Source organism: Chroicocephalus ridibundus, chromosome 7 (assembly GCF_963924245.1).
Source record: "Chroicocephalus ridibundus chromosome 7, bChrRid1.1, whole genome shotgun sequence".
In the NCBI taxonomy this organism is placed as follows: domain Eukaryota; kingdom Metazoa; phylum Chordata; class Aves; order Charadriiformes; family Laridae; genus Chroicocephalus; species Chroicocephalus ridibundus.
In genome coordinates, this window is record NC_086290.1 from 18,481,683 (window position 1) to 18,506,351 (window position 24,669).

General features: G+C 50.3%; 2 protein-coding genes across 4 annotated transcripts in view; one reads left to right on the top strand and one right to left on the bottom strand.

Annotated features, from left to right (window-relative positions):
* Positions 1–737: 737 nt before the first annotated feature.
* On the bottom strand, positions 738–19,771 carry STK11IP (serine/threonine kinase 11 interacting protein). 2 transcript variants are annotated; one of them, XM_063342390.1, is made up of 24 exons: positions 19,585–19,771; positions 19,289–19,491; positions 17,129–17,203; positions 16,727–16,822; positions 15,662–15,769; positions 15,383–15,454; positions 14,274–14,403; positions 13,989–14,092; positions 13,422–13,511; positions 12,310–12,351; positions 11,635–11,802; positions 11,249–11,330; positions 10,775–11,140; positions 10,403–10,593; positions 9,389–9,499; positions 8,411–8,606; positions 6,403–6,897; positions 5,329–5,444; positions 5,040–5,137; positions 4,672–4,850; positions 4,329–4,413; positions 3,771–3,853; positions 2,019–2,245; positions 738–1,699 (listed from the first exon to the last, which is right to left on the bottom strand). In XM_063342390.1, exons 1-24 carry the CDS (start codon positions 19,637–19,639, stop codon positions 1,559–1,561), a joined length of 3,513 nt encoding a protein of 1,170 aa, XP_063198460.1. In that variant the 5' UTR covers positions 19,640–19,771; the 3' UTR covers positions 738–1,558. The 2 variants fall into 2 exon arrangements, 1 of the variants encoding a protein (XP_063198460.1); XR_010072100.1 differs by lacking the exons at positions 738–1,699; positions 2,019–2,245; positions 3,771–3,853 and having other exon boundaries at positions 4,331–4,413; positions 4,672–4,782.
* An 80-nt stretch (positions 19,772–19,851) lies between these two features.
* The window catches only part of SLC4A3 (solute carrier family 4 member 3), a 35,465-nt gene continuing 30,647 nt past the window's right edge, over positions 19,852–24,669 (top strand). Inside the window, exon 1 of one of the 2 annotated variants that reach the window (XM_063342386.1) lies at positions 19,852–19,931. The gene's annotated coding sequence lies outside the window, so the exon portion shown is untranslated. Of the gene's footprint in view, positions 19,932–19,983; positions 20,115–24,669 lie in introns of those variants that run through there. The other variant, XM_063342387.1, reaches the window with a different exon arrangement.

Below are 24,669 nucleotides of genomic sequence, written 5' to 3' on the forward strand. Positions count from 1 at the left end.
ACACTCACCCTGAAACTGTGGGTTGAACACTCACAGCAAGACAGAGACACTGCTCTGGGAAAAGCAACCTTCATTAAAGGTCCCTTGCTTGGGGTTATCAGATCCCACCTGCAGCACCTTAATGTAAAAAGTCCATTTCTGCTCCCCCCCAAGGGCAGCTTCAGCTGCATCAAAACACCACAGGAGGCATCTCCACTTGCTCTTCACTGGGCAGGGTGCAGAGACCCTGTGCCACAGCAAGCCCAGGCCAGGCAGCAGCATTTTTTGAGGTGGCATGTAACTCTGTGCAGGAAAGGTGGAGACAAGTAAAGCCCGGTACAGGGAAGAACCTAGGGGCGGGCAGTCCCACCTCTACAGCCACAGCAGCAACAGCTCCTGTGAGAGGCATCCTCCGAGAGCCTGTACGGACAGTAAGCAACTTGCTGGGGCTGGAAGCCCACAGGATGCTCACCTGAAGACAACTATCACAGAACACCACAACCAGTACCTTCTGTCAGTCTAATCCTGTTTGGGCCTTGTTCTTTGGCTGCCGCTTGGGAGCCAGGCAGGTGGAGAAGATAAGTCCAGCAGCCCATCAGCACCTGAACAGGAAGGGGAAAATGGCTCGAACCCTGCGAGATGCTGGGAAACCCTTGAGGCTGCTGCAAGGCTAGTATGCAAGACCTTACAAAGACATTACAGCAGTGAAAGAGGACGCAACAAGGAAAGTGTGACAATTCAATAAATATAAGCTTTTATTATAATAGAAAATAGTAAAACTCATGTTAAAATAGACTCTTGCTTTTGGACTGCTCAGAAAAGCCTAAGCCTCACTTTTACCTGCCAGTGCCCACCAGGGTCCTGACCCCTAAGCGATGAGCAACACATTTCTGTGCTAAGAGCCTCACAGCTCCTCCCCGCCCAGTGACAGTGAAAAGACTACAGCAGCAGACTGAGCCGTGTCCTGCCAGGCAGGCAGGTAAGGGCTCTCTGTGGGGTTATGAATACAACATGCCTCATCCCCTTGTGCAATCAGGCTCCTGTTTGAAGCAGACAGCTTTAGGGAAGCCATGGACAAGAGGGAGGGGGAGGAAAAAAAAATAACATCAGCAGCAGGTAATGGCAGCTGTTCCGAGACAGCTAAGAAGGCAGCAAGTACACCTGCTAGAAAGACCACAGTGCCCAACTGCCTCTGGCCTGCTGTTTGCCTAGTACCACTGCATGTCCCGCTGAACATGCTCTGGCCTGGCTCCCCTCTTCCTTCAGTGACACTCCATACGACCCTGAAGGAGACTAGCAGACACTGCCAACTTAAAACTCTGTGTAGCTTATGCAGTATTACAGGGAACACCCTCCACCTCCTCCTTCCATGGCCAGCCCAGTGCAAGTGAGTGACTGTGCAGCCTGGACCATTGTGTGCTCCCCTCCTCCTCACCAAAAAGGGCCAGGGGCAAGAGTAGGGTAGAAAACAGAGGCCACAGGACAGAAAAGGTCAGATGGGAGTGGGAGACACTTCTGCACCACTGCCAGCGCAGCAGCACTCTTGACTCCAAGTCCCGCCTGCCTATAGCCAGCAAGCTCACTCCAGTCCCTCGTACACAGCCTTCCGCAGTTCGATTGAGAACATCTCCTCCCAGGGCCCACGGATCCACTCCACCAGCTCTACCAGGAGCTCAGGGCACTCTGTGCGGATGTGCCAAGTGCTCTCCACCTTCAGCACCTGGGAGGGAGGAAAAAGAGGGAGGCAGATGAGCAGGGCCTAGCCTCAAAGGCACTGATCAGCCCTGAACTGCTATTCCCCAGCACAGCTGCCAGCTCCTCCCAGTTCCTAAGAAACATCCCTCTCCTGCTGCCAGCTGTGGAAGTGTCCCTGCCTGACATTTGTACAGCAACAGTTCGCTGTGCTCCCCCACCTCTGTGGTGCAAGGCCCTAGGTTAGGATGGGAGATGGCAGCCCCAAGACCCCCTTGGCAGGAGCAGGATCTGAGCACAGTCCTGCCCCCAGCATCTTGTGTGCCCCATGACCACCTCCTGGTTACCTCATCATAAAGCATCAGCTTGATGTCACAAGGACAGAGGCGATAGGTTATGACATTGCTAATGCTGCTGATCGGCTGCTTCTCCTTCAACTGGATGTTGCTCCTAGGAGGCGTTTCTGCCTCATGGTCTTCATCCAAGGAGGGCTGCACCTGCCACTGGTGATTCTCCTCCAGCAGAAACAGCATGCTTCGGGTGCTCAGCAGGGTCACAGGGAAAGCAGATGCCCCTAAAAGGATACGAGGGAATAGGAGAGGCTTTGCTGAGAGCCTGAGTCACCACAGAACCAGCTTTGCTTTCCATTCCTCCCCTAGGGAAATCCTTTCCAGCAACAGTAACTGGGTGAACAGCCTTATCCAGCTTCCTGCCTGAAGAGCGGGAGCAGGGTAGCTAAATGCGTCTGGGCTTAACCAGCTTACCCAAACTCATTGCAGGAGCATGCAATATGAAAGACCACCACCCAGCAAGCCTTGTCCAGCCTATGGCCTCATGTGAGGCAGGAAAAGACGCTCGAGTCCTTTGACCTCTTAAAAAACACTTTGCTACTCCTTAGCTAACAGTCAGCAGCTTCGGCTAAAAGGCCGCCTTTTTTGGCTTGAATTTGTCTGGCTGCAGATATCTGATGGTTAGAACAGAGAGCACACACAAAGTTCAATACCAAGTTGGGATGTGTCTTAAGTATGGCAGGAAGCAAAGTAGTTTTGATAAACCGTAGGGAACATAAGCATCATCCCGCTGATTTCAGTGGATGCCAATGAAAAGCACTAGAATTTGTGAATAAGGCAGATGCACAGAAATAGGGAACCACTAGCAGAGAGGTCTGAGGTCACAGGGGATCACATGCTGCTACAGCAACATGTTGCTTTTCTCATCACATCTCGCTCTTGGGAATTAGCAGGAATATCAGAAATAGGATGTTTAATTAGTCCTGTCTACTTGGCAATGAGGCCTCAGCTGGAACCGTGTCCAGTTTTGGGCACCGTACTCTAAAAAAGGAGAAAACTGTAGAGTAAGAAAAACACACTTTAAGTTCTCCCTCCCACAGGCTATTTGTTCAGCTTGAGGAGACCAATAAACATACTTCCCACAGATTCCTTGTGATTCTCATTCTCTTATACCTCCCCAATGACCAATGGCGAATGAGGGTGCAAGAACAGTAACAAACTGGTCAGAATGTGATTAACAGCTACGTTGCTTTTTCCAGCATCCCAAGCTGAGAAGACACTGGAATTGTTCACTGAAGACTCAAATCCCAGGTTTAGCACATTTCACCCTCAGCAAGTCCTGGAACAGAACTTGATGGGCTCCAGCAGGCTGCTCCTGTCCTACTGTCTCGGGTTCTGGACACCTGCTTCGGTTTTCCCAAACCGAGGAGCCTTTCAGCTCCTCATGCAAACCAGCTGTAAGGATGACCCCTCAGCTTTCCCTCAGCTCAGGGCAATGATCCAGCCCTTAGATAATCTCCAGCTTCTCAGAAACCATCCTGAGCTGTCACCAAACCTTGTGTGCAAGACCAACTGCTCCCTAGAGTCTGGACTTCCGCGCAGAAACGGGCTGGGAGACTCACTGGACATATAGGAAGAAGCATGCTGCTATCCTACATATCTCAACAGCAAAAAGAGCCCTCACCCACACGCCCACCCCGTCTCACTGCTGGACCAAATGGCCCAGCTCTTTCCTACAGACCGTACACTAAAAACCATGTAAGCGGACAGCACAGGTGTGGGACACCCTGGCACCGAGATCTCCTGTACCTTGGATCAGGTAGGCCAGCAGATAGAAGAAACAAGTGTCATCTGCAGCTGCAGAATCTGTGGTCTTGGAGTCCAGCAGAGGCCTGGGGGAGATACAACAGCAGGGTCATCAAGGAAGCACTCCATTTCCAGTCTAGGTTTGCTGTGAGCTAGCTACTATGCACTGTCCTCTCGGGGAAGGGAGGGACCCATCTCTTCCAGATGTCGCAAAATTCCTCTCTCCTGTTACTCTGCCCACCACCTTGCCAGTTAGGAACCAAATGCTTCTTGCAAAGGAGGAGGCTGCCCTATGCTTCCCCCTTTTACCCCCTCTCAGGCTCCTCCAGAAGGGCTGGAGTTGCTCTGCCTGGCTCAGTCCATGACACCCCTTTGCCTCCTCACCCTGTGCAGCAGGCACCTGAGCCAGCTGCCTTAAACCTATGACATAGGCCTGGCTGCCACTCCAGTGGTGCCTCCTCCTCTGCCACCCGGTTTTGAGCACTACGCTTCCCAGGCACTGCTGGACAAGCAGACATCCTCTTCTATCCAAAACCCCAACCTCCCAGAGGCTGTTCTTACCATAGCCAATGCTGTGGATTCATTTCCACAGTGGGGATTTCCTTCACCTTACTCCTGTGCTTAGCAGGCAGCTCTTGCATGAGATCTAAAGAGGAAGAGAAGGTAGATACCTTTTATTGCAAGCCCAAGGGCAGTATATAACAGCACAGGATGGTTCTCTAGTCTACAAAGAGGGTCTGGAAGTTATGATGCCAGTGGGGTTCTCCCCCAACTTTTTTCTGAGCTGGCATGAAGTGGATTTCCAACATACATTCAACTACAGCTCTCCTGGTAGCTCTCCAAGAGCAAATCTTCCCAATCCTCTTCCGCGCCCACCCCACCCCCACTACAGCTCTACTCTTACATGTCAGGGTCTGCAGGAACTGGTCACAGCAGCTTTGGTTCCGGATCAGCAGATTGTAGGAGGCTTTTGGGTTCTCAAACTCCATTCTCAAGCTCTGGTGGCGGAGTCCCACTTCCAGATGGGAAATATCAGACAGGTAGTGAGAGTCATTCTTCTTCAGCCAGTCTGCAGGTTGTCCCCTAATCACAGAGCACGGCCCTCAGCTGCAGCAGGCTGCCCCATCTCCTCTCCCACATCAGATTGCAGCAGGGGATTTGGCAGAAGAGCCTTTGCATGTCACCACACCTCCAGGGTAAGGCTAGCATAGGCTGGCACTACCCAGCCTCACAGCCTTGCTACAGGGTGTCATTTGCCACCTTTCTCCTCACCTGATAGCCCCAGTGACTTCCAGCACATAAATCTTGAGATCAGAGGCAACCAGGATTGAAAGGAACTCTCCTTGTCGACCAAATTTCACCATGACCACCTAGAGCACAAAGAGCGTGGGCCATAAGACTGGCCTGTCCCTTGCCAGCCCACCCATGGAAAGGGCCAACTCAAACATACCTCAGCTCCTTTCACGCCCCACAGTCTCTGGGATGCCACCCCAGAGCAGAACTTATAGGGTGGCAAGAAGGACAGCCAAGGAGCTGTACAAGTGGTGCTGTGGGAGCTCACCTTGAGGAAGCACTGGAACTCCTCAGTGTTCTCCTCAAAAACCTCCATGTCCAAGTACAGCTTCAAGCGATGATCCACAGAACGGAAGTCTCTTGTGTTCAGGATGCCGTTTACAGCTGAGGAGAGTAAAGGGTAGGATTCACACTCTGCCCACTGACCAGGTGCTGCCCAAGCATGCAGATTGGCATCAGGGCAGCAGTGTCACCTGCCTCTGCATACCTGCATCCAGCAAGTCTCTCCTCAAGACAAAAAGCCAAAGCCAGGGCTTTCCAGGCCACAGATCTCAATGTGGAGACATGAGGGGACTCCAACACTTGCTTTTTCAGATATACAAAGCTTTGGTCTAACCCATCTTCAACCTATGCTCAGCTGTTTAGTCACAGGAGGACACTGCTTTACTGCCAGATTTGGCTGGAGAGCAATTCTTTATCACAACGCCAGAAAGACCTTTCTCATTTCAGCTGGTGTCAGCCCAGGTCAACTTTTTAAACTCTTGACTTCGACTGTGGTAAGGTTAAAGGGGGCTGAGGAAGACACCAATAAAACTGCTTAAGAACATAATTAGGTTTGTCATGCAATTGTATAACCAAATAATTTATACAATAGCCGCAATACTGCCAGAGAGTACACACTTCCCAGCTGAGCTGGTCCTCTACCACAAACACCACACTAATCAACTTTTCCTCAGCAGCAACTTTTTAACGGGCTCAGTTTTAAATTGGGACCTTGCGATTTGACCCCAAATGTAATGCTCCAGCTAGCAGCTCACTGGTGCCACAGGAACCCAGTGTCTGTAACTGACCAGTGCAGCTCCCAGAACAAATCCCCATTACTCACGAATCTGAGCAATAACTACGGATTAGGAGCTGACTCAGTTTTCGCTACCTTCAGACATGAGGACAGAGAGGGGAAGGAAAAAACTCTGCTCACAAAAACCATGGTCACTGCTGCTTGTGCTTGATGACCCCCCCATCCCCATTGAACAGGAGGCAGTGCTCCCTGAAAGCACCAGTGATAAAGCCCAATACCAAGCTGTGCACACCTCTAAACCCTGCACAGTTCCTATATACTCACAGGGACTGAGATTCCATGTTTCTTCAGACTCGGAGTTCAAAGAGAGCTGGGAAGGAGTGGGCCCACGAGAAACGCTGTAACGGTAGCTCCCCATCAAGCTGCCCCCATTGGTGTCTGTGTGGCTGAGGGACAAGTAGTGGCTCTTCATGCCCATCTCCTTCTTCCCGCAGCCCCCATCTGAATTGCGGGAGCTGGAATGGAGAGTGCCATCATGCTCACCACTCAGGTCTGGTGTCCTGGTGCTGTTGCTGGTATCCATCTCCGAGCTGTCCTCCCCACCAATGTAGAACTTCCCACTCTCGTTGGCCAGGGTGGGCGCTTCCTCTGGGCCCTCCTGCTGGCTGCCTCCCTCCAGGATAGAGTCTGACAGGTCCTCACTCGTGCTATCAGGGCCAGGTGGCAAAGGCGTGCTAGAGCACACCTCTGAAGGCAGGATGACCACATGGTCACTGGAACAACTGGGACAGACTATGGGCTCACCAGCCGCTGAGGCATCTGTGGAAGATTTCATCGGGGATAAAGAAAAAACAGAACACCTCTCCCGCAACAAGATTCCCCCCCCCCCCCCCCCCCGCAAACCACAAACCATCCCTTTCAAAGTAGACAATAGTTACAGTCCGACTCGAGCAGCTTGTTGAGCAACTCTGCTCAGAATCATAACCTACACACCTTCCCTCACAAATCACCGAGAAATTCCGGATCAGTGCCAACACCCACCTGAAATAGGTCTGCTCAGATTGAGGGTGACCAGCATGTGCTGTATTTGCAACCGAAACTACATCAGGGCTTTGGCTCATGACTTTCCTCCACTTCATATCCAAAAGTGCTCACGTAGTCTTTGAAGCCCAAGCTCATGACCACTCAATCCAACCTTCCTTAGCCACATCCATCCCCAGCTTGGTTTATCCTCCAGCCAGCCAAACCACAAGCATGCCATGTCTCTTCTCCAGCTCTCCTCATCCGTCCCGACCCCAGTTCCCGATGCTCCCTTCCCCCACACCACACCAGACTCCCAGCTAGATCTTGGGACTCTCACTACCCTTCCAGGGCGAAAGAAAGTGTCCCATGGTGGAAAAAAGTGCTGCAGCCAGGACAGCACCTCTGCCCTCACTGCAGTACTTAGATCCCAGGATACTTCGTCAAATGAGCAGTATCTTCAGAGCTAAGGCTGGGCACTCCCCACTTCAAATATAAACTGAGTTTTGAAAAAACTCAACAATCAGAAGTTGCCTATTCAGCACTAGCCACGTCTCAGCCAAAATACCGCATCTAGTTTCAGACACCCAAAGAAAAATGTGGACAAATGGGAAAGAGTACAAAGGAGACCAGCAAGAATAACTGCATTGTATGAGATATGACTGACAAGCAAATTATCTAGGGAGTTGAGCTTATTTAGTCTAAAGGACAGAAGACAGGACTAGTCACAGGGGGAGAACAATGGCTCTCAAGTACGAAGGAAGGAATAAATCATTCCCTATAAGGTAAGCAAGAGTGGGCATAAGATCACAGCCAGGGAGACTTAGGTTAGGGTTCTGGTTATTTTTCTGATGTCTAACAGCCAAAGTTTTACCTGAAATACTGCAACAGATTCCCCAAAAGCCTCTGTCAGCAAAAGCCCTTTAGAACAAATTAGTCTCTGTGGCAGAACTGACCATGGTTTCAATAGTATGAGAGACTACATGACCTTTAAGGCCTCTCCCAGACTTCAGATTTCTGTGGACCATCTGCAGTTTCCAGCACCCTTATGTCCTCCCAGACCCCAGGCCACCCACAACAGGGGTGCTTTTTGCTTAACCTTAGAACAGTGACTTATTCCTGCTAGCGAACAAGACAGGTTCTTCCCAGTCCAAGTGGGCCAAGTGGGAGCACATCCCACAACCGGTTTTAATTCCAGTACAGCCAAGACATCGCTCTCTCCTATACATTCCATGCTCTGCACCACAGCTGCCATTCTGGCAGTCAGCCTGGGCATTAGCAAGAATCTTTTTTCTGAGCAACTACATCCTACCTTGATTTAAGGCAACTAGGGTCTCCAGGATTTTGGCGTCTCCAACCTCTGAAGGGTAGGGACCTTGATGCCAGGGAGCCAGGGACTGAGAAAACTCCTGCTTGCATTTCAGGCACTGGAGCTTCGTGGATCCCTTCTCCTGGTCCTGATTTCGCCGATTCTCCTCAACAGCTGGGGACAACACTTCAAGGACACACTAAAAGTAGAAGCACAGGGAAAAGAGTGCTAGCAGGCAGCTATAACCATCCTAATAAAAGCAAGCCTCTGACATCAGCAGATCTCCTCACATGCCTCATTAGAGCATTTCTGAGTGCAAGGGGTGCAGGGCCATTTCCCATCTAACAGTACAACAGCCAGTTTGTGCAAGACTTGCCAAGGGCACGGAGTTTCACTGCAGAATACCAGAAGAACATGGTTTTGCAGGTCTGTGCCTTGTATCTACATATTGACAGGCTCTCCCTGGAACTTTGGTCTCAAAAGTCCCATCTATTTGTGCCTTCTCCGTAACAACTTGTTTAAATGTACTTAAACAACAGTACCTTGAGAAAAATACTTGGATTTGAGACCAGAGCCCCTGTAGCAGCTGTGCAGACCAGAGCTACCATAGCATTGACACTCTCGCTCTGCGGAGGGCTAAGCACAGTGCATCACTCGCTGCCACCCAGGAAACATTATGTTTGCCACCCAGGAAACATGCGTAACAAATAAGGATCACTAACTTGACTACTAACTTTTCTCCCCAAGAGGGAGAAAGCTGCAAGGCTTTTCTCCTTGAGAGCACCCTTTATGCTCCAGGAGCTCCACTGCCCATGGCCATGGTCACAGGGCCCTCCACAGGTTATTTGTGCAGCAGAAGAAATCCTGAGCTTACAAGCCAGACATGGGCTGCCACAGGGCAGCAGATGTACACGTGCTCCAAGAACAGAGGCCCTGTGCTGGCTAGAAGAATTCAGCACCTTCCCCTCTAGCCTCCCCTACCTGTAGACACTGCTCCGGGCAGTCATCAATCACCACATATTTGCGCTTCTGCCGGTCCTTGCGAATGTAGCTGAAGTACAACGTAAGGACAGGGAAAACTCGCTCCAGGTCCTGCAGGAGACAGAAAACACCAGCTCTAGAAAGAAGGTTCAGCATCCAGCATCCAGACTACATTAGTTTGCAACTGGCCATACAGGCACCTAATTTTAGTGAACCTTGAGTAGCCCTTCATAGCTGATAGCATTTGGGAGCCTGGTAAAATGGGCATAAATAAATAAATAAATAAACAAACAAACCCAAAGCTCATAAGTGCTGAGGAGAGCAGTAAGTTTCAAGGCCCGGAACAAAGCATCTCAAACAAAACACTTTTTCACTAAGGTATTTCAGAAGAATATCAAGCCACAAACATTCAAGAGGTATTAGAAGAGCCTGCAAACATGTCTACGCACACACTGAATGTTAAAATCCTACCACGAGGAAAAAGAGATTTCCAAACTCCCTTTCTGAAGGACCACAAAAGCAAAATAAAAAATTGTAGTGCTAAAGCATGTACCTAGAGTGGATGGAAAACTGCCCGCTGAGATACCAGCAGCTTTCTAAATGTCACACTAGGCTCGGTGCTGCACTGTCTAAGAAAAAGTGCAATCCACAAACATTCCTCCAAGGCCAGGGTGATATCCCAGTGAGGAATGGATAGGAAGGAGGTCTCCATTTCATTTAGGCTCCTCTTGAGAAGTCTCTCATTCCTGCATACTGGAACAAGTCCAGCCATTTTCTTTTTAACTCCAGCTTTGGAACAGAATGGATGCTGGCTTCCGCTGCACCATCACAGGTACTCTAAGCAATACAGATTCTGTTAGATACCCATGCATTGAGTGGAAGAGACGCTCAAGCAATCAGGCTTTGCAGGAGCTAGGAAAAGACCTGCAGGGTACTCTGACAGAGACCCAAATCCAGAATGCTGTCCCACACAGGGAGTAAGATGACAAAGGCTCACATAGAAGCATAACTTACCATCCTCTTCCAATTCATCTCGGAGGTCTCCACCTTTTGGAGGCATTTCAGCTCCAGCTTGTGGAGAACTCTGGCAGCCTTCAGTTCCACCTCAAGCACATGCCTAGCTGTGACTCGCAGGAAGATCCAGTCTGGCTCTGGGTCCCCTTCACCTTCTATTTGGCTTACCAGCACTGGCTGGCAAAGGTCCACTGCCGAACAAGACACAGTACAGGTCAGTACACATAGCAGCTTTTCAGGCCTGCTTGGCCCAAGTCCTTAGAACTCCCACAATACTGGGCAGCATGATTAAGCTTCAGGGATACCACATTTAAAACATCTATTCTATCATGACCCAAGCCCTCAAACACAGCAGTGAAAGGACCTGTTTACCTTCTGGCTTCTCCTCTTCTTCCTCCCCCAGCATCAGCTCATCTGCCTCCTCTTCTCCTATCTGTTCTCCTTCCACAGGCTCATCCAGCTGTACTTCAGGCTCTTCCCCCTTCTCAGTATCATCCAAAGGAGGAGAATATTCTTTCTGGGATACTTGGGGTTTTCCTTGCTCTGGATCAGAGCTCTCACTCTGCAAGTCTGTTGCAGCAGCTCTGCTTGCAATCTCATCTGCAGAACGGCTACGGCAGAGGACGGGTACTTCATCACGCTCCTCCAGCTGTCTCTTGTACTGAAGCCAGTCAACACCAAAGCGATCTCTGAAGCTGTCCAAGCGCTTCATCTCCTTCTGATGCTGCAGGACCAGGCCTGCAGAGAGAAAACTTGGGAAGTATGAAAACAGTCACCATGCCAGAGCACTTCTCTGACTGTGCACAGTTCAGCGGCTGTGTCACTGAGGAAGAAGACAAGCCTCACCAGCAGAGAGAGATAAAGCCTGGGGCTCGTGTTCTGTGTCACTGGGCTCCGAAATGCTCGCTCTGCGCACTTTGACTTTTCCCTGGAACAAACAGCATAAGAATAGTTGGGAAGCACCAGAACAATAAAACCAGCATCTGATGAGGGGCTCTGCCAAGCTGAAGGGTTCATGGCTGTTACAGTGCAGAAGCACACCATGAAACATTTGTCTCAGTATATCAAGACTGACGTTAAGCCCAGCCCCTTCCTGACACGCGGCAGCGTAGATGCTCAGCACCACGCAGTCAGTAGAAGACCACATCCCACAGCAGGAGGCTTTCACGCCGAGGCAGCCCCTTCACCTAACATGCCAGCTACACGCTTAAGAAGCTATCTCAGTCACAGACCTTGCTTTTCTTCCGAGGATGCCTGACAGCCACGTTCTCCGCTGGGGACGGACTGTCACTGAAGTCTGCAGCACAAGAACTGTCCAGCGCACTGCGGTCCAGTGCTGTCTTCTCTGAGGTAGAAGTGTGGATGGACTGTGATGCACTTTGCACAAGTCTTGGAAGGTGCTAAAGCCAAAAAAAGAGAACACTGCCTGCTGAGTGCGAAGGGGGGACAAGGTAACCAAGCCACAACTCAGGCTGACAACTTCCCTGCCCCTCACCCCAAACTTTAACCATCTCAGTCAAAGTGGTGACAACAGGTCCTGCCTGGTTGATTGGACTGTTTATCAGGACCACTCCAATTTAACTCAATCTCGGCCTTCCTTAAAAGCACCAGGTGGGAAACTGACAACTGTTTGTTCTGCTGGCACCTAATTCAAGTGCCAAGTCCCAGATAGCACCTGAAAAGGAAACAGGCAAGGCTACACATTCTGCAAGGCTACATAGGACAGAAAAAGTTACACTGGCCAATCCCAACAATTACTAGGAATCATCATGGACTGAGCCAAAATGAACTGTGTCAAAGAGTCAAGGCAGCCCATACAGATTCAACGGGACACATGACAATGCAAAAAACCTGTCAGAGTTCCCACCCCAAAGCCAGTTAGATGAGTTTACAGCAACTGTACTTACCATTAGGTCCGAGGAAGAAAGTGGCTCCCCATCCAAGAGGAACTGTAATTAGAGACCCATTTGCAGTCAGATTCCACTTGGCTGGCACATACTCAGGACAACATCTGCTGACTCCTATTCCCCTTCGGGCCTCCCTAGCCTTGGGATCCCTGGCACAAAACTGCAAAGATTACCAGAAACAACCCTGTTCCTGCCTATCCATCATCACTCCTTTAGTTGCAGCTACCTGACCTAAGAGCATATAAGGCCAGCAGGGACCATTGTGGTTTTCCTGTTTACAGACTTCACGACTCCCAGAAAAGTACCCAAGACAGTTCGCAGAAGAGATACAATAGATTACCCTGCAGCAACGCATGAATTGTTTTGAACGGTACTCACTTTCACCTCAAAGCTTGTACCCTACTTTTACCCTGAGTCTCCCTAGCTTCCAGTAACTTGAGTTCAGCAAATCCTTGTTCGAAGACGCAGTTTGAAGACAATAAAACCAGCCATTTGCCACTAATCTGAAGGCCAGACCCGCTCTGGAACACCTATGACCCTTAGCAAGTAAGTTTACTTTGCTAAATTGCCAGAACGCTGTCTTCGCTGGCTTCTTTATTTAAGATAACATCACCAAGAACTGACCTAAGCACTGGAGTGCAAGCGAAACATTGATGACACCTAGCTGAGAGCAGAGAGATGGGGAGAAAGGCGGCCACGGCTTTGGCCACGGCTGCCAAAGGAGTATGTAATTAGGCAAGTTGGGCTAAGACGGTGAGTTCCTTCTTTGCAAAGTCCAGCTACACAGTCGCTATCTAGCAGGAACACAGTAAAGTTTTGGGACCATCAGTGAACAAAGCTGACGAAGTAGACAGTGAAGACGTATCAAGATCTGAGGTCTTGCAAACCTGAGATCAGCATTCAACTCGATCTGCCCTGGACAGCACACCACTTAAAAATTTAAGGAAAAAATACTCTACCCGGAAAAAAAAACACCATGAAACAATGACCACTGTTACAGCACTGGAATAAATTTTCAGGTTTATGAAATTCTTTCCTCTCATTTGCCCCTGAGTATCAGAACACCATGCACCTTCAACAGCAGGAGCAGAAGGCACGTGGCTAATACTCACATTGGAGGAGGCTGCCCTGGGAGACACATGTACAAGGGTTGCAGATCGGTGGTTTTGATGGAACCATAATGGGTTTCCCTCTAAATGCAGCTGGAAAATAGAGAAAGCGTTATTAGAAACAATATTCTATACCCTGACCCAATCTGCCTGCAGGCTTCAAGCTTTCTCTCTGAGAAGTGTTGCAAGAACAGTCCTTTGCAGGCTGTCTTCCTTTACAAGCACTATAGTGACTGCAGTTATTCTCCTTAAGATTTCTCTTAACACACAAATCCATAACAGGATTAGGGGAGGATCTTTACTGAACTTGAAAGTGTTAAGATTAGAAAGCGGAAGCAAGGAGGTGGGGATGAATATATGGAAAAAGGTTTGCTTAAGCAGGGGTCACCAAAAACGAAGGCTGAAATACAGGTGTCTCTCCAACGCTCCCCCAACAGCTTCCCACATTAGAACTAAACACTCAAGAGTTGAACTGATCTTTTAAAACTCTCTTCTTACCACACAGTCTCCACCTTGCACCTCCTGACCATGACATCTCTAATCTACCAACCCATCGGGTTTCATACTTACTTTTTTTACATAGTGCAGAGTGGACAATGGTGCCAACTGGGCATGTTCCAGCAGCAGGTTATAGGCTACATCCAGGTGCTGCAGATTCACTAGCTGTTCAACCCCTGCAAACACAGCAAGAAGCCATCAACACACTAGAAGATATAACTTAGAAACCTCCCACCTACCCCTCTGCCCGAAAATTGAACCCTAGTAAAAATAGCTGCACCCAAGATTTCAAGTTCTGTTCCTCAAGGAAGAGAGAAAGGCCTCAAACTCGGAAATGCTCCTCCCTTGTGGGCTCACCGTTAATGCTGTCAAGTTCATTGTTGCGCAGGATCAGGGTCACCAGCTTGGATCGGCTGAAGATGCCAAGGTTTGGCACCTTGGACAGGAAGTTGTAAGCCAGATTGAGGTACTCTAGTTCTGTAAGGGTCTGTTCAGAGAGAAGAGCAGCAGTGGATCAATTGGGACCTTAGCTCAAAGCCTGACGCTGGACTCAAACCAGGGCATTAGCCCCCACCATTCTCTCCACCCCACCAACATCACCTAACAAGTGAGTTTCTCAAGTCTATTTCTGCAGCAAGTCCTCAACATTCATATTTGGAGTGGTTTGTCTAGTGGCACTCAGCACAATCTAACTGCTTTACAAAATTTGCTAGGAGTAGCTTTCTCCTTCCTTATCAACTTCCACGGAGCACAGGAAGGGACTGGACACCCTGGCTCAGCAAAAGGACTGAACTACCAAAAGAAGCCCTTTCTTACCTTTCCAAACATGATGGTGAATGATATATTGTGAACCCCACCAACTCCATGAAAAGCTGGAGTTGCTTCTCTTTCATCGCTTCTCTTAAAAGAAGCAGATCTAGCGTGGATTTCAGTGCCATACCCCAGAGACGCACATGCCACTGTGATGGACTACCACCTTTCTAAGTAACTGACAGGAGATTTCTGAGAGTGAGAAGGAAACGCTACTGGCAGTCTGGACAAACCAAAGCAAGTCTCTACAGCCCCGTGCCTGGCTACATAATTCCCACCTGCTGCACGTATTGCAGCGAAGTCTTGGCCACAATGGAGTGCACACTGCATGTGCAACTGTACATACAGCGTACACCGTAAGTATCACTGTATTTAGCACTTGGCCCCTGGAGTGCCAAGTGATACATACAGCGAACTTTCCTGTCTCAGAGTGGATGAGGAACACTGCCTTCTCTGCCTCGGTGGCACAGGGGCTGCACATATAGGACAACAGTTTCAAGGCTGCAAGTACTAGCTCTAAATCACATGTCTGCTGGGCCACATCTCCAATTTCTTGTGTTATACTTCACCTAGCAGGCACATGGTCAACCATGACAGCACTTTAGCAGTGTCCTCTCCACATGAGGAAATTCCAATGCTCAGCCTAAGATACTCACCGTTAAATAGTGCTCACAATCCTGGATCTTGTTGTGACTCAAATCCAAGACTCTCAGAGCATTTAGTAATTGCTGAAGGACAAAAAGATACTAGATCAGATCCTACAAACGTCTCCACTGCAGCATGGAAACCCTGTCCTGCTGAGAGAGGCCAGCAAAATTAACAGTGCCCATTCCCTCCCACCCAGACGTAGCAGCATCAGTAAAGGAGTGCCCAGTTCCTACCTGTGATCATCTCCTGTCTTCCCCTCAGTCACACAGGAAGGATGCCCCACTCACCAGTGAATCATCCAAGGCAGTGATTGAGTTATAGCTGAAGTTCACAGTCTGCAATTCCAACCACGGGAGAGCACAGCTCAGATCTCCACCACAAGCTGAAATGATTTCCTAGGAAGAAGCGAGGAGCCATTCCTTGGTGAGTACTAGCTGTTACAGTAACAGCAGATGGACGCAGGAGAACAGCTAGTCTAGAACAAGGCTGGCATATTGTGCCTTACAGACCTTGCCTTGTCTAGAATGGCAATGACTTTCATGTCACTAATTCAAGTATTTGGAGGTGGTGGGAACTCAACGGCTAGATATTTAGAAAGAAGGTGAGATGCTTTTGCTTCCTACACTCAAGTGGCGATAGTTAACCTAACACATTACAATTCGTAGGCTTTGGACAGTGAGCACAAAGACTCATGCTAACAAAACCTTTTTCAGACCTCCATCAAAGCAGAATTAAGATACACATACCCTGGCCAAACAACCTGTGCTCTGGCAGACAAAAGAAGCTCTCAAAGCGCTCCCTACCAGCAACTCCTGTTCCCCAGCAGGCAGCTGCTTCTGTGCCACAGACAGAAGCCCAGGGCCCCACAGCTAGCACAGCCCACGCTACTCAGTTCTCCACAACTGGAGCTTGCCTTCACGTCCCAGAAACCTGCTGGGCACAAGTGCAGATAAGACACTGGGGCACAGCATTCCCTCTGACAATCAGCTCTAATTTAAGACTGCTGAAGTACAATGAAATAAACCTCCATCAGCTGCAGGCCTTTGAAAGGGGAAACGCTCAGAGACACAGAACAATCAGACGTAGCTGATACAAATATTGGCTGGAGCCAGAAATTCTCAAGCAGCTAAAAAGGAGACTACAGAGCACATGTGTGTCTAACCAGGGAATACTTCAACACTGTTTGAGTCAGGAGTAGGACCCCAGAATGGGAAAAGGAGAAAAAGCCATATACAACATGGATTGATAAGACAGTTAACACCATCTCCTACTTCTTCCATGTATGAAGGGCTGTAGGATCAAGACAGACTTTCTCCTGCAATTTTCCCCATGAGCTGTGTAGAGACACTCACCTCCAGTGTACTGATACATTTGCAACAGGTTAGAGATTCCAGCTGAGAATAGACAAATCGCAGTCCCCGGAGGCAGTGTGGAGGGACAGACCTCAACTGCAGCAGTGATGAGAAAGAATGGACAACATACATCAAAATATTATAGCATAAGAGCAGCTGTCATCCCAGGCCCATCTCTGCAAGGGATCTCCCACTTCCCTGCTGGAGCCTCCCTCCCTAACACTCCAACCTTTGCTTGGAGTTTCACCCCACACAAGAGTTGCAGGAGTTTAGACTTAGCCTTCTAGGAAAGCCACAAAAGCCTCCCCAGTTTTTAGGAGTAGAGGCATTCTGCAACCCCAAAACTAAGTCAAGAAAAGCCAAACAGCAAGACTCAAAGCCAGTTCTGCCTCCTATACTTACTTCCAGATGCCGAAGGGACTTGAAAGGGAAGATCTTCACAGCAGATTGTAAAACACAGTTTGGAACATGAACAAGCTAGAGAAATCAGAAAAGAAGTCTCACATCAAGCTCAATTTGTGCTGCAATACCGCCCTCCTGATGCACCAACTGCAGCACCTTCAACAGGCCCCCCTCCAGCTCAAATGTTTGCTAACAAGCTCTCCCCCAATGCTGGTACCAGCACTGTCTCCTGGACCCACATTTCCATAGAGGTCAAAGAAAAAAGCATGTTAGCTAGCATAAGACCACAGTATGCCAGACCATAGAGCTCCTTTTCTTCTCCTTGCCCACATGGCTTCACCCCTTACAGAACCACAGGAAGGTCTGACAGCTGGATTCCTCATCAGCCACCACTAACAAATCTACTAAATAAAGACAAATCTAATGCTGGAGCTGTGTTTATTGAGCAACTGAGATGAACTCACAGCAACTGGTGGGAGATGTGCACGTGCATTTCACTAGAACAGGCCAAATAAGGCAAATCACAAGCAGATACAATGGAAAACAGAGTTGGTCTCCAAGACGCTGTTAGTATTAGACTGGGGTACCTGCAAACCTCCTCTCTGCATGCTGTAGTTCAGCCACAGGGTAGTTAGGCTGTGTTCATGTACCACAAAGCAGCTTATGAAATCCAGCTTCTTATACTTTCTACAGACAGTGCATAAACAGTATTTCAGATAAAGTGGGTAATGAAGTAGTTAATACTTCCACTGTGGACACCAGAGTACAACAGGAGAGACCCTCTCTGCCAGCTACATCCACGTTCATGCAGAAGTGACTCATAAGGTGCAGAACAGACATCCCAAGGCCTCGTCACCGCTACCGCTCCCACAGTTACAGCCTGGGCGGCGATGAATCACTGCCCAGTGCCTGCCAGCACTAATGCGGCATGTTGAACAGGACCATTTGTAGGGGAAGCTTGCACTGGGAAGATCTGATGATCAGTTTTAGCAAAGTTTATTTCAGATGCCGTCCTTGCTCTGTGTCCTGACTGTCTCCTCTCCCTCCCCTGTCTTAAGAACCTGATCAGGCTGATATAAATTATTAGTTCCTCCAAGCAAATCAGTTACTGCACCACAATGGGCAGCTTCCCCTTTTTTACCGGCTTGTTACAGAAAAACCAAAAATTTTTTGGTTAACACAAGCACTCACCACAACATCCTCCTGACTGCAGCGTCCCTCCTTGCATCCTCCTGCCAGGGGACCCATGTTTCTCCACAGGCTCCAAGCCCCACTCCAATCTCCATCCTCAGCACACCGCCACAAAACCCTCCCAACAACATTCAGATAATCTCTGCAATCCATCTCATTCTGAAAACACTTTTAAAGACATCACAGTGCTCAGTCACACCACCTCCTGAGCACCACTGTGGAACACCTGCTAATTCCCCTTCCCCTTTCAGGCCCATTTCACCTCTACTACCCTCCTAGCTGTGCCCCAGTGCCAAGTATAATCATGTTCAGCCTCGTAACACATGCCACCTTTCAAAAAGCCCTCTGAAGAATCCCTAGCTCTGTACTTTTATCTTTATTACGGCCTTCTTAAAAATTAACGAGAACACATGACTAGTAATGCCCCATGCTGTGAAACAAATCAACCAGAACCACTGCCCAGGCAGGAGCATGTAAGACGTAGAAATAAGCAGCAGAGGTCTCAGAGTAGTGGGTGTATACAACGTCCAAGTGCTCTGCTCAAATACCCTGGCTCTGCTGCTTTGTGCAGGTCAGTCATCACTCAAGGAGCACTCAACTGTGCTCAGCTGCCAGATACTGCCTGAATTGCTCAAGCATTTCAGGAAATAATCGTTTTCCCAACAACGTCAACACCTTACCAAGGTCAGAACATAGTTAACCCCTGCTGCCCGTTTTTAACTGTGAAAAACTTTCTGCTGAGTTGTGTGTCTGATCCTAGATGAAGTAGCTACACACGATCCCGCTGAACTAGGACTCCATGTGACAGTCCTGCGAGAGGTACCCAACCCATGCAGCATGCACAAAAGAAGGGGCCAATGGGCATCAAAGGGGGTCACTCTGAAGCAGGCAACTGTGCCTGCCACCTCCACTGGCCGGCCTTGCAGTACCCCTTGGCCCCTCGCATCCCCGGCCACGGCAGGTACGGACCTTCAGGGAGTGTGTCTTCTGCAGGACGTCGAAGAGGAACTGCGCCTGAAGGATGGCGGCGGTCTCGGCGGGGTGCGAGGGCAGGGCCACGAAGCCCCGGTTCTGGTTGCGGGAGCCCAGGTGCTGCTCGAAGACCTGCGTGAGGTGCTGCAGGGTGGGGGTGAGCAGAGTCAGCGTGCTGGAGCCGTCCAGGACCAGATCCCCTGCAGGGAAGGGGAAGGACGGGACAGGCCGTGAGCGCTGCTGCCCCCCAACACCGGCGCCTTCACCCCGGCCCGGCGGGGCCCGCCACTCACCCGCGTCCTGCAGCAGCCGCGCCAGGCCGTGCACCAGCGTCTCCGCCGCCGCCATCTGCAGGGGGAGAGGAGAGACGGAGGCGGCGGAGGCCGAGGTGACCGCGGCCCGACTCGGCTCTGCCCGGCCCGGCTCGTCCCGCTCCGCCGGCCCCTCTCACTTCCGCGTTACCACAGAGACGCGCCCTTCCGCCGCACCAGCGAGGCGGCAGCCGCGGCTAGAGCGCCGCCGCTTACATCCGGTTGCCATGGAGCCCGCCCCAGCGTCCCCCTCCCGCCCGGCGGGGCCCGCGCCCCCCGGCCCCCGCCCCGCCGCCGCCGCCGCCGCCGGGGAAGCGCCCGCCACACCGGTAAGCGGCGGCGGCCCGGGGAGGGGACGGCGGGCCCGCCTTGCGCAGGGCCGGCGGGAGGAGGCCGGGGCGGCAGCGCCGCCCGCCGCCGTCGCGGCGCGGCACGTGTCGGGCGGAGCGCGGTGGCGGGGCCGGGGCGCGGCGCGGCGGCGGCGGGCGGCTCTGCTGCTCCGGCGGTGCGAGGTACGGGCCGGGCGGGGGGCTGAGGGGAGGGGGGAGGCGGGTCCTGGGGCTTGCTCCCCCCTCCGCCGCCACCGGCTGTGGCAGCCCACGGGCCCCGCGGACACGCGTGGCGGGCGCCGCTGCCCCGCAGAGCCCGGGGCAGCCCCGCTTGGCCGCCCCTTCCCCGGCCCTGTGTGCGGGGTGCGTGGCATGGCGTGGGGCATGGCATGATGCATGGCACAGGACGTGGCATGGGATATGGCATGGGGCATGGCGCATGGCACCGCAGGCAGCAGCGCAGTCCCCGTCACGGCGCGGTGCCCGGCGCTGGATGCCTCCCAGCGCGATGTGGTCCCACGCACTGTGCGGTGCGTGGTGCAGTGCATCCCCAGTGCCTGCCTACGTCCCTTCGCTCCCACGGCTGTACGTGTGTCTGTCAGAGCTGTCTGTCCGTCCGTCCGGTGGAGGGGTGTCTCCTTGTCCCTGTCTGGTGTTGGTACTCCGGTTCTGGAGTGGGTTTTGTTCCCGTGTGTTCATGTATGTGTCTGTCGGCCGTGTGAGCTCCGTCCCGTCCGGTACCTCTGTGAAGGGCCTGTGAAGGGAGAGCCAGGGAACGGAGCAGGTGCTTCAGAAGTGAAGGGCTGTGGTGGCTTATCCAGGCCAGTTCAGTAGGTTACAGGATTCACTGAAATATTTAAGCCCTATAAAATACTTCTGTATTCTTAGTTTCAGCGTAGCTATGTGTTAGAGAGATCCACAGGTTAAGCCCTTTGTGCCCGAAAACTTTGTGTGTTTACTGTCTTTTGTGTTGCCTTTTCATTCTGGTGTGTGTGTCCCCGTTCCTCTGTCGTGGCAGGGGAGAAGCAGGGGCTGTGCAGCCCACTCCTCTTTTGTTCGGCTTTGAGGCTGTGACTGTCACAGCAGCATCCAAATGCTTCGGCGTATGCAGCAGCACCCCTCCTGCTCCTCTCCTCTGTGGACAGGCTCATCCTGTCTTCCCAGGAAAATCTTTCCAGGCCTCTAATCCTCCTTTTTCTCCTTTTTGAGCTCTTCCCGTCTGTTTCTATCAGACAGACTCTTTCTCCCTCTCTACCCCCAAACCAGCTTTGCCCCTCTGGCTTTATCCCTTTCTTAACATCCACTCCTTGTCTAGACACTCCACGTCAAAATTATTCTCAGCCCGATGGCCAGGGGATTAGGGAAGAGCTGAGGAGATGGAAGGGGGGCCTGATGGCTGTCTCTGTGCAGCCCCTTGCCCACAGAGCTGGGACAGCCTGCTGTAGCCCTCCTGGATCGTCCTTATTGCAAAAGAACAGTGTGAACTGCTGGCCTCTGCCCCTCGAAGATGTGCCAGATGTGTTTTTCTCAGCCAAACAGGAAATCTCCTGCCCTGGCACTGTGAAGCAGCCTTTGGGGTCGGGGGAAGCCCCGCTGGAGTCCCTGTCAGCAACATGTGGGAGATGCCGTAGCTGCCGGCATCGCAGGGACATGCCTGCTCGCCTGCCTTCAGCGCTCGTGTAGCCTAGATGGTCGATACGAGGCACGGTGATTTAGGTGAGCCAGTTCTGGTTGCTGATGTGTGTGTGGAGAGAGCAGGGAGGTGTGAGTGTGTGCAGGTTGGCAGGCTGTGGATTTTTCTGGCCTGCCTTCGAATCTGCCCTGCTGGCATGACGCTTCTATTACTGAAAATTACTTCTAACGGGAATGCTGAATCACGTACTCCCGACAACCAGGAGATACAGTAGGATGAAGGTATCATTCATTCCATTTTCTTTACTGTTTTTTTTTCTTTCCCCTTTTGTCTTGTGTTTTTCTTACGGCAGCCCAGGCAGTGATGCCAGCAGGTTGGATGCTTCAGCATGATGCTCATTAGCAGAATTCTCCTTGATATTCATTTTAAGTTTCTCTTTTAAATTTTAACACGTTTCTAAGTCTCTTTCTGCAGGGCCCCCTGAAAAAAAAACGTAGTCTTTAGTCGTGTTTTACACCCTTGAGATCTTTCCAGACTGCTGGCTTGTCCCCTCCCCATCTTAGTCATCTCATATTGCGCTAGACAAATTTAGCTCCTAACCTTTCCTTATAAATCAATCCCTCTGGCCTACTATCAATTTTTTGTTGCTCTTCTCTGAACTCCGTCTGTTTCGGATAATAGAAAATCCAGGCCAGATCCGCGTAGGTGTCTGTCCAGACTTTCTCCCAGAGGTTGCACAGACTAAGGGGCAAGTGGCCTCTAGTGGCCAACCATCAATTAATGCACCGAAAGGGAGCACCGGTGCTCCCAGGCCATGGGCTCTCCCTTCTCGAGGAGGCAGGAGAGACGGTAGGGGTAGGATCCGAGAAAGGAGAACGTGCCTCCCATCCTCACCCTCCTCTCGCCCCCAAAGCAGGAGACCCCTCCAGCAGCTCTGTGCCCAAGCCCTGCCGGCTCGGGGTACCCAGGCATTGCATCCTGACTGCGCAGGATGGTGGGTGGGGGATTGACAAAAACCCCGTGGGCACCTCGCAGTCCCTCTGAAATTTCAAAGCAAGTCCCAGGGGCTCTCTTATTTTACTGCTAGTACAACTGTCTTGCTTTTAGCTGTTCAGCAGCATCATTAGAGTGACACATTTTCAGCATATTTCAGAATATGCTGCTTCAGTGAGTAAAGAAAGAATAAGTGCTGGATTTTCCCTCCCTTTTAACTTTGTTTAGGCAGTCAGGCTGTAGTTTTAAACTCAGTGTAACATCTCGCAAAGCTGGAGCCCGCAGCGTTCGTTGCATCCAACAGTTCTCCTGGCTGTAGGTTTCCTCCTGCCCGGAACGTGAATACCCCTGCAAAGCCTCTGCCTAGCTCCAGACAAACCTGAGCTTGACCTGAAACAAAGCACATTGTTTCACAACATTGCTGATAGTTTACAGTTTCCTTTGGAGGCCCCACAAGGCACATTAGTGGCACAGAGTTGGAGCTGAGCATTAGCAATTTTTTGTTGAATTGTCTTTACTGTTTTGCTTGTTTTTAGGGATTCTGCCACTATAGGAGCTGCCATCCAAAGCCCCATCGTCGTTTTATTATGTATTATATATTATTTAGGAAGTAGTTGCGCTTGCCACATGTTTCTGCAGGCAGTCTGTAGCTGTGGATGTTATGTCCCCTACAAATACCCAATTCTCAGTGGTGATGCCGTAGCCCTGCAGGACTGCAGAGCCAGGTTCCCCTGCCAGCAATTCCCGCTGGCATAAAGCGTTGCCTGCCTCTAGTTTCAAATGTGCTGCTGTTTGTTTTCATGGAATGATACCCTCTTCTTGAGTTAAATGTGAAAGGAAATAAAAGCCATGTTATTACCCTTTTCTCTATCATGTCTCCTACTAAAAAGCACATCGGTCTCTGCTTACAGATGATTTCCAGACCTTTCTCCTTTTTTCTGCTTTCTCTCTTGGAACCCTTTTACTCTGTCTTTCTTGGAAAACAGGGTGTGAAGTTGAAGATTACAGCTTAAGATCTACAGAGTGGACTGGGTGTTTTCATTCTTTTCTGTCCTGTTCCTTATGGCCTGGACTCTGCATTTGCTTTTTAGACGTCCGTCTTGGCAGCATATTTCTGTTGAGCTGTTCAGGTCTCGTTGAGGAATTCAGTTACTGAAGAGTTTGATGAGGTGTGTTTGAGGAGATTCTTCCATTAAGCTTTGCCTTGTTCCTGATAATTAGGAGGGTGGACCCAGGGAGCATGCTTCATCAGTGGGCAGATCAGCTCCTCAAAAACTTGTCTGATAGATGGCCCTGGGAGTTTTGGTTTGAATAAGCTTTTTTTTTTTTTTTTTTTTTTAGTTTGAATAAGCTAATTTTTTGGTTTGAATAAGCTCTTCAGATAGGCAGAGTAAGCAAAGACTGTATCAGTACCTTCTGGAGTTCTTCGAAGATAGAAGGAGGGATGATGAAGTGTCCTTACTGATGTCACCTTTAGAGCATCTGTTTTAGTGTTTTAATGGCTTGTCTTGAACAGTGGCCCATACTAGGTACTTCAGATGAGATAGTAAGAAACCCCTCAGCAGATCACCAGGATATAACCTATAATACTTCTTCCAAAGCTTTCATAGCTGGAGAATAGCTTGTTCTGAAAGGTGGGGTTAACTTTTCTTAATTTTCTTTGCCATAAATATGACAGCTTGTTACTCAGAGAGATGGCCAAGCTATCCTCTGACTTTGCAGTTTTTTCCTCCGTGATGACATCACTGAAAAAAGTGTTTTCTTTTGCCAGTTTGTAATTCATTTGTATTCTACCCTTGTAGTTTTAACGAATGTCCCTTTTCTTGTGCTGAGATGAGAACACTTTGTTTATGCCTGCGTCCAAAGCACTGTGCGTGTGCTTACATCTTCCCAATGCCTTCTCTGTATGAGTTCAGATGAGGTTTTGGAGGTCGCTATCTTCCCAATGCCAGTCTCCGTGCCATCTCCAGTTCTTCCTGGGGTGTAGCCCATGCTGAGCTCAGCCTGTGCTGTTGCTGTAGATGGTATGACTGCAGCTGTTTCTGTGTTGGTCTCCATCCCAATCCTTGTCAACCATGGCACCTCATTGCCTTCTTCACTTGCTTTTTGAGC

Bases quoted from the DNA above. Each gene is read 5' to 3' on its own strand.
- STK11IP (XM_063342390.1), bottom strand. From the start codon at position 19,639: ATGGCGGCGGCGGAGACGCTGGTGCACGGCCTGGCGCGGCTGCTGCAG. The intron at 15,770-16,726 runs GTGAGTGTCTCT...GCTTCTTCCTAG, and splicing joins AATGTATCAGTACACTGGAG to GAAATCATTTCAGCTTGTGG. The intron at 9,500-10,402 runs GTAAGTTATGCT...TGTCTCCTGCAG, and splicing joins AGATGAATTGGAAGAGGATG to GACCTGGAGCGAGTTTTCCC.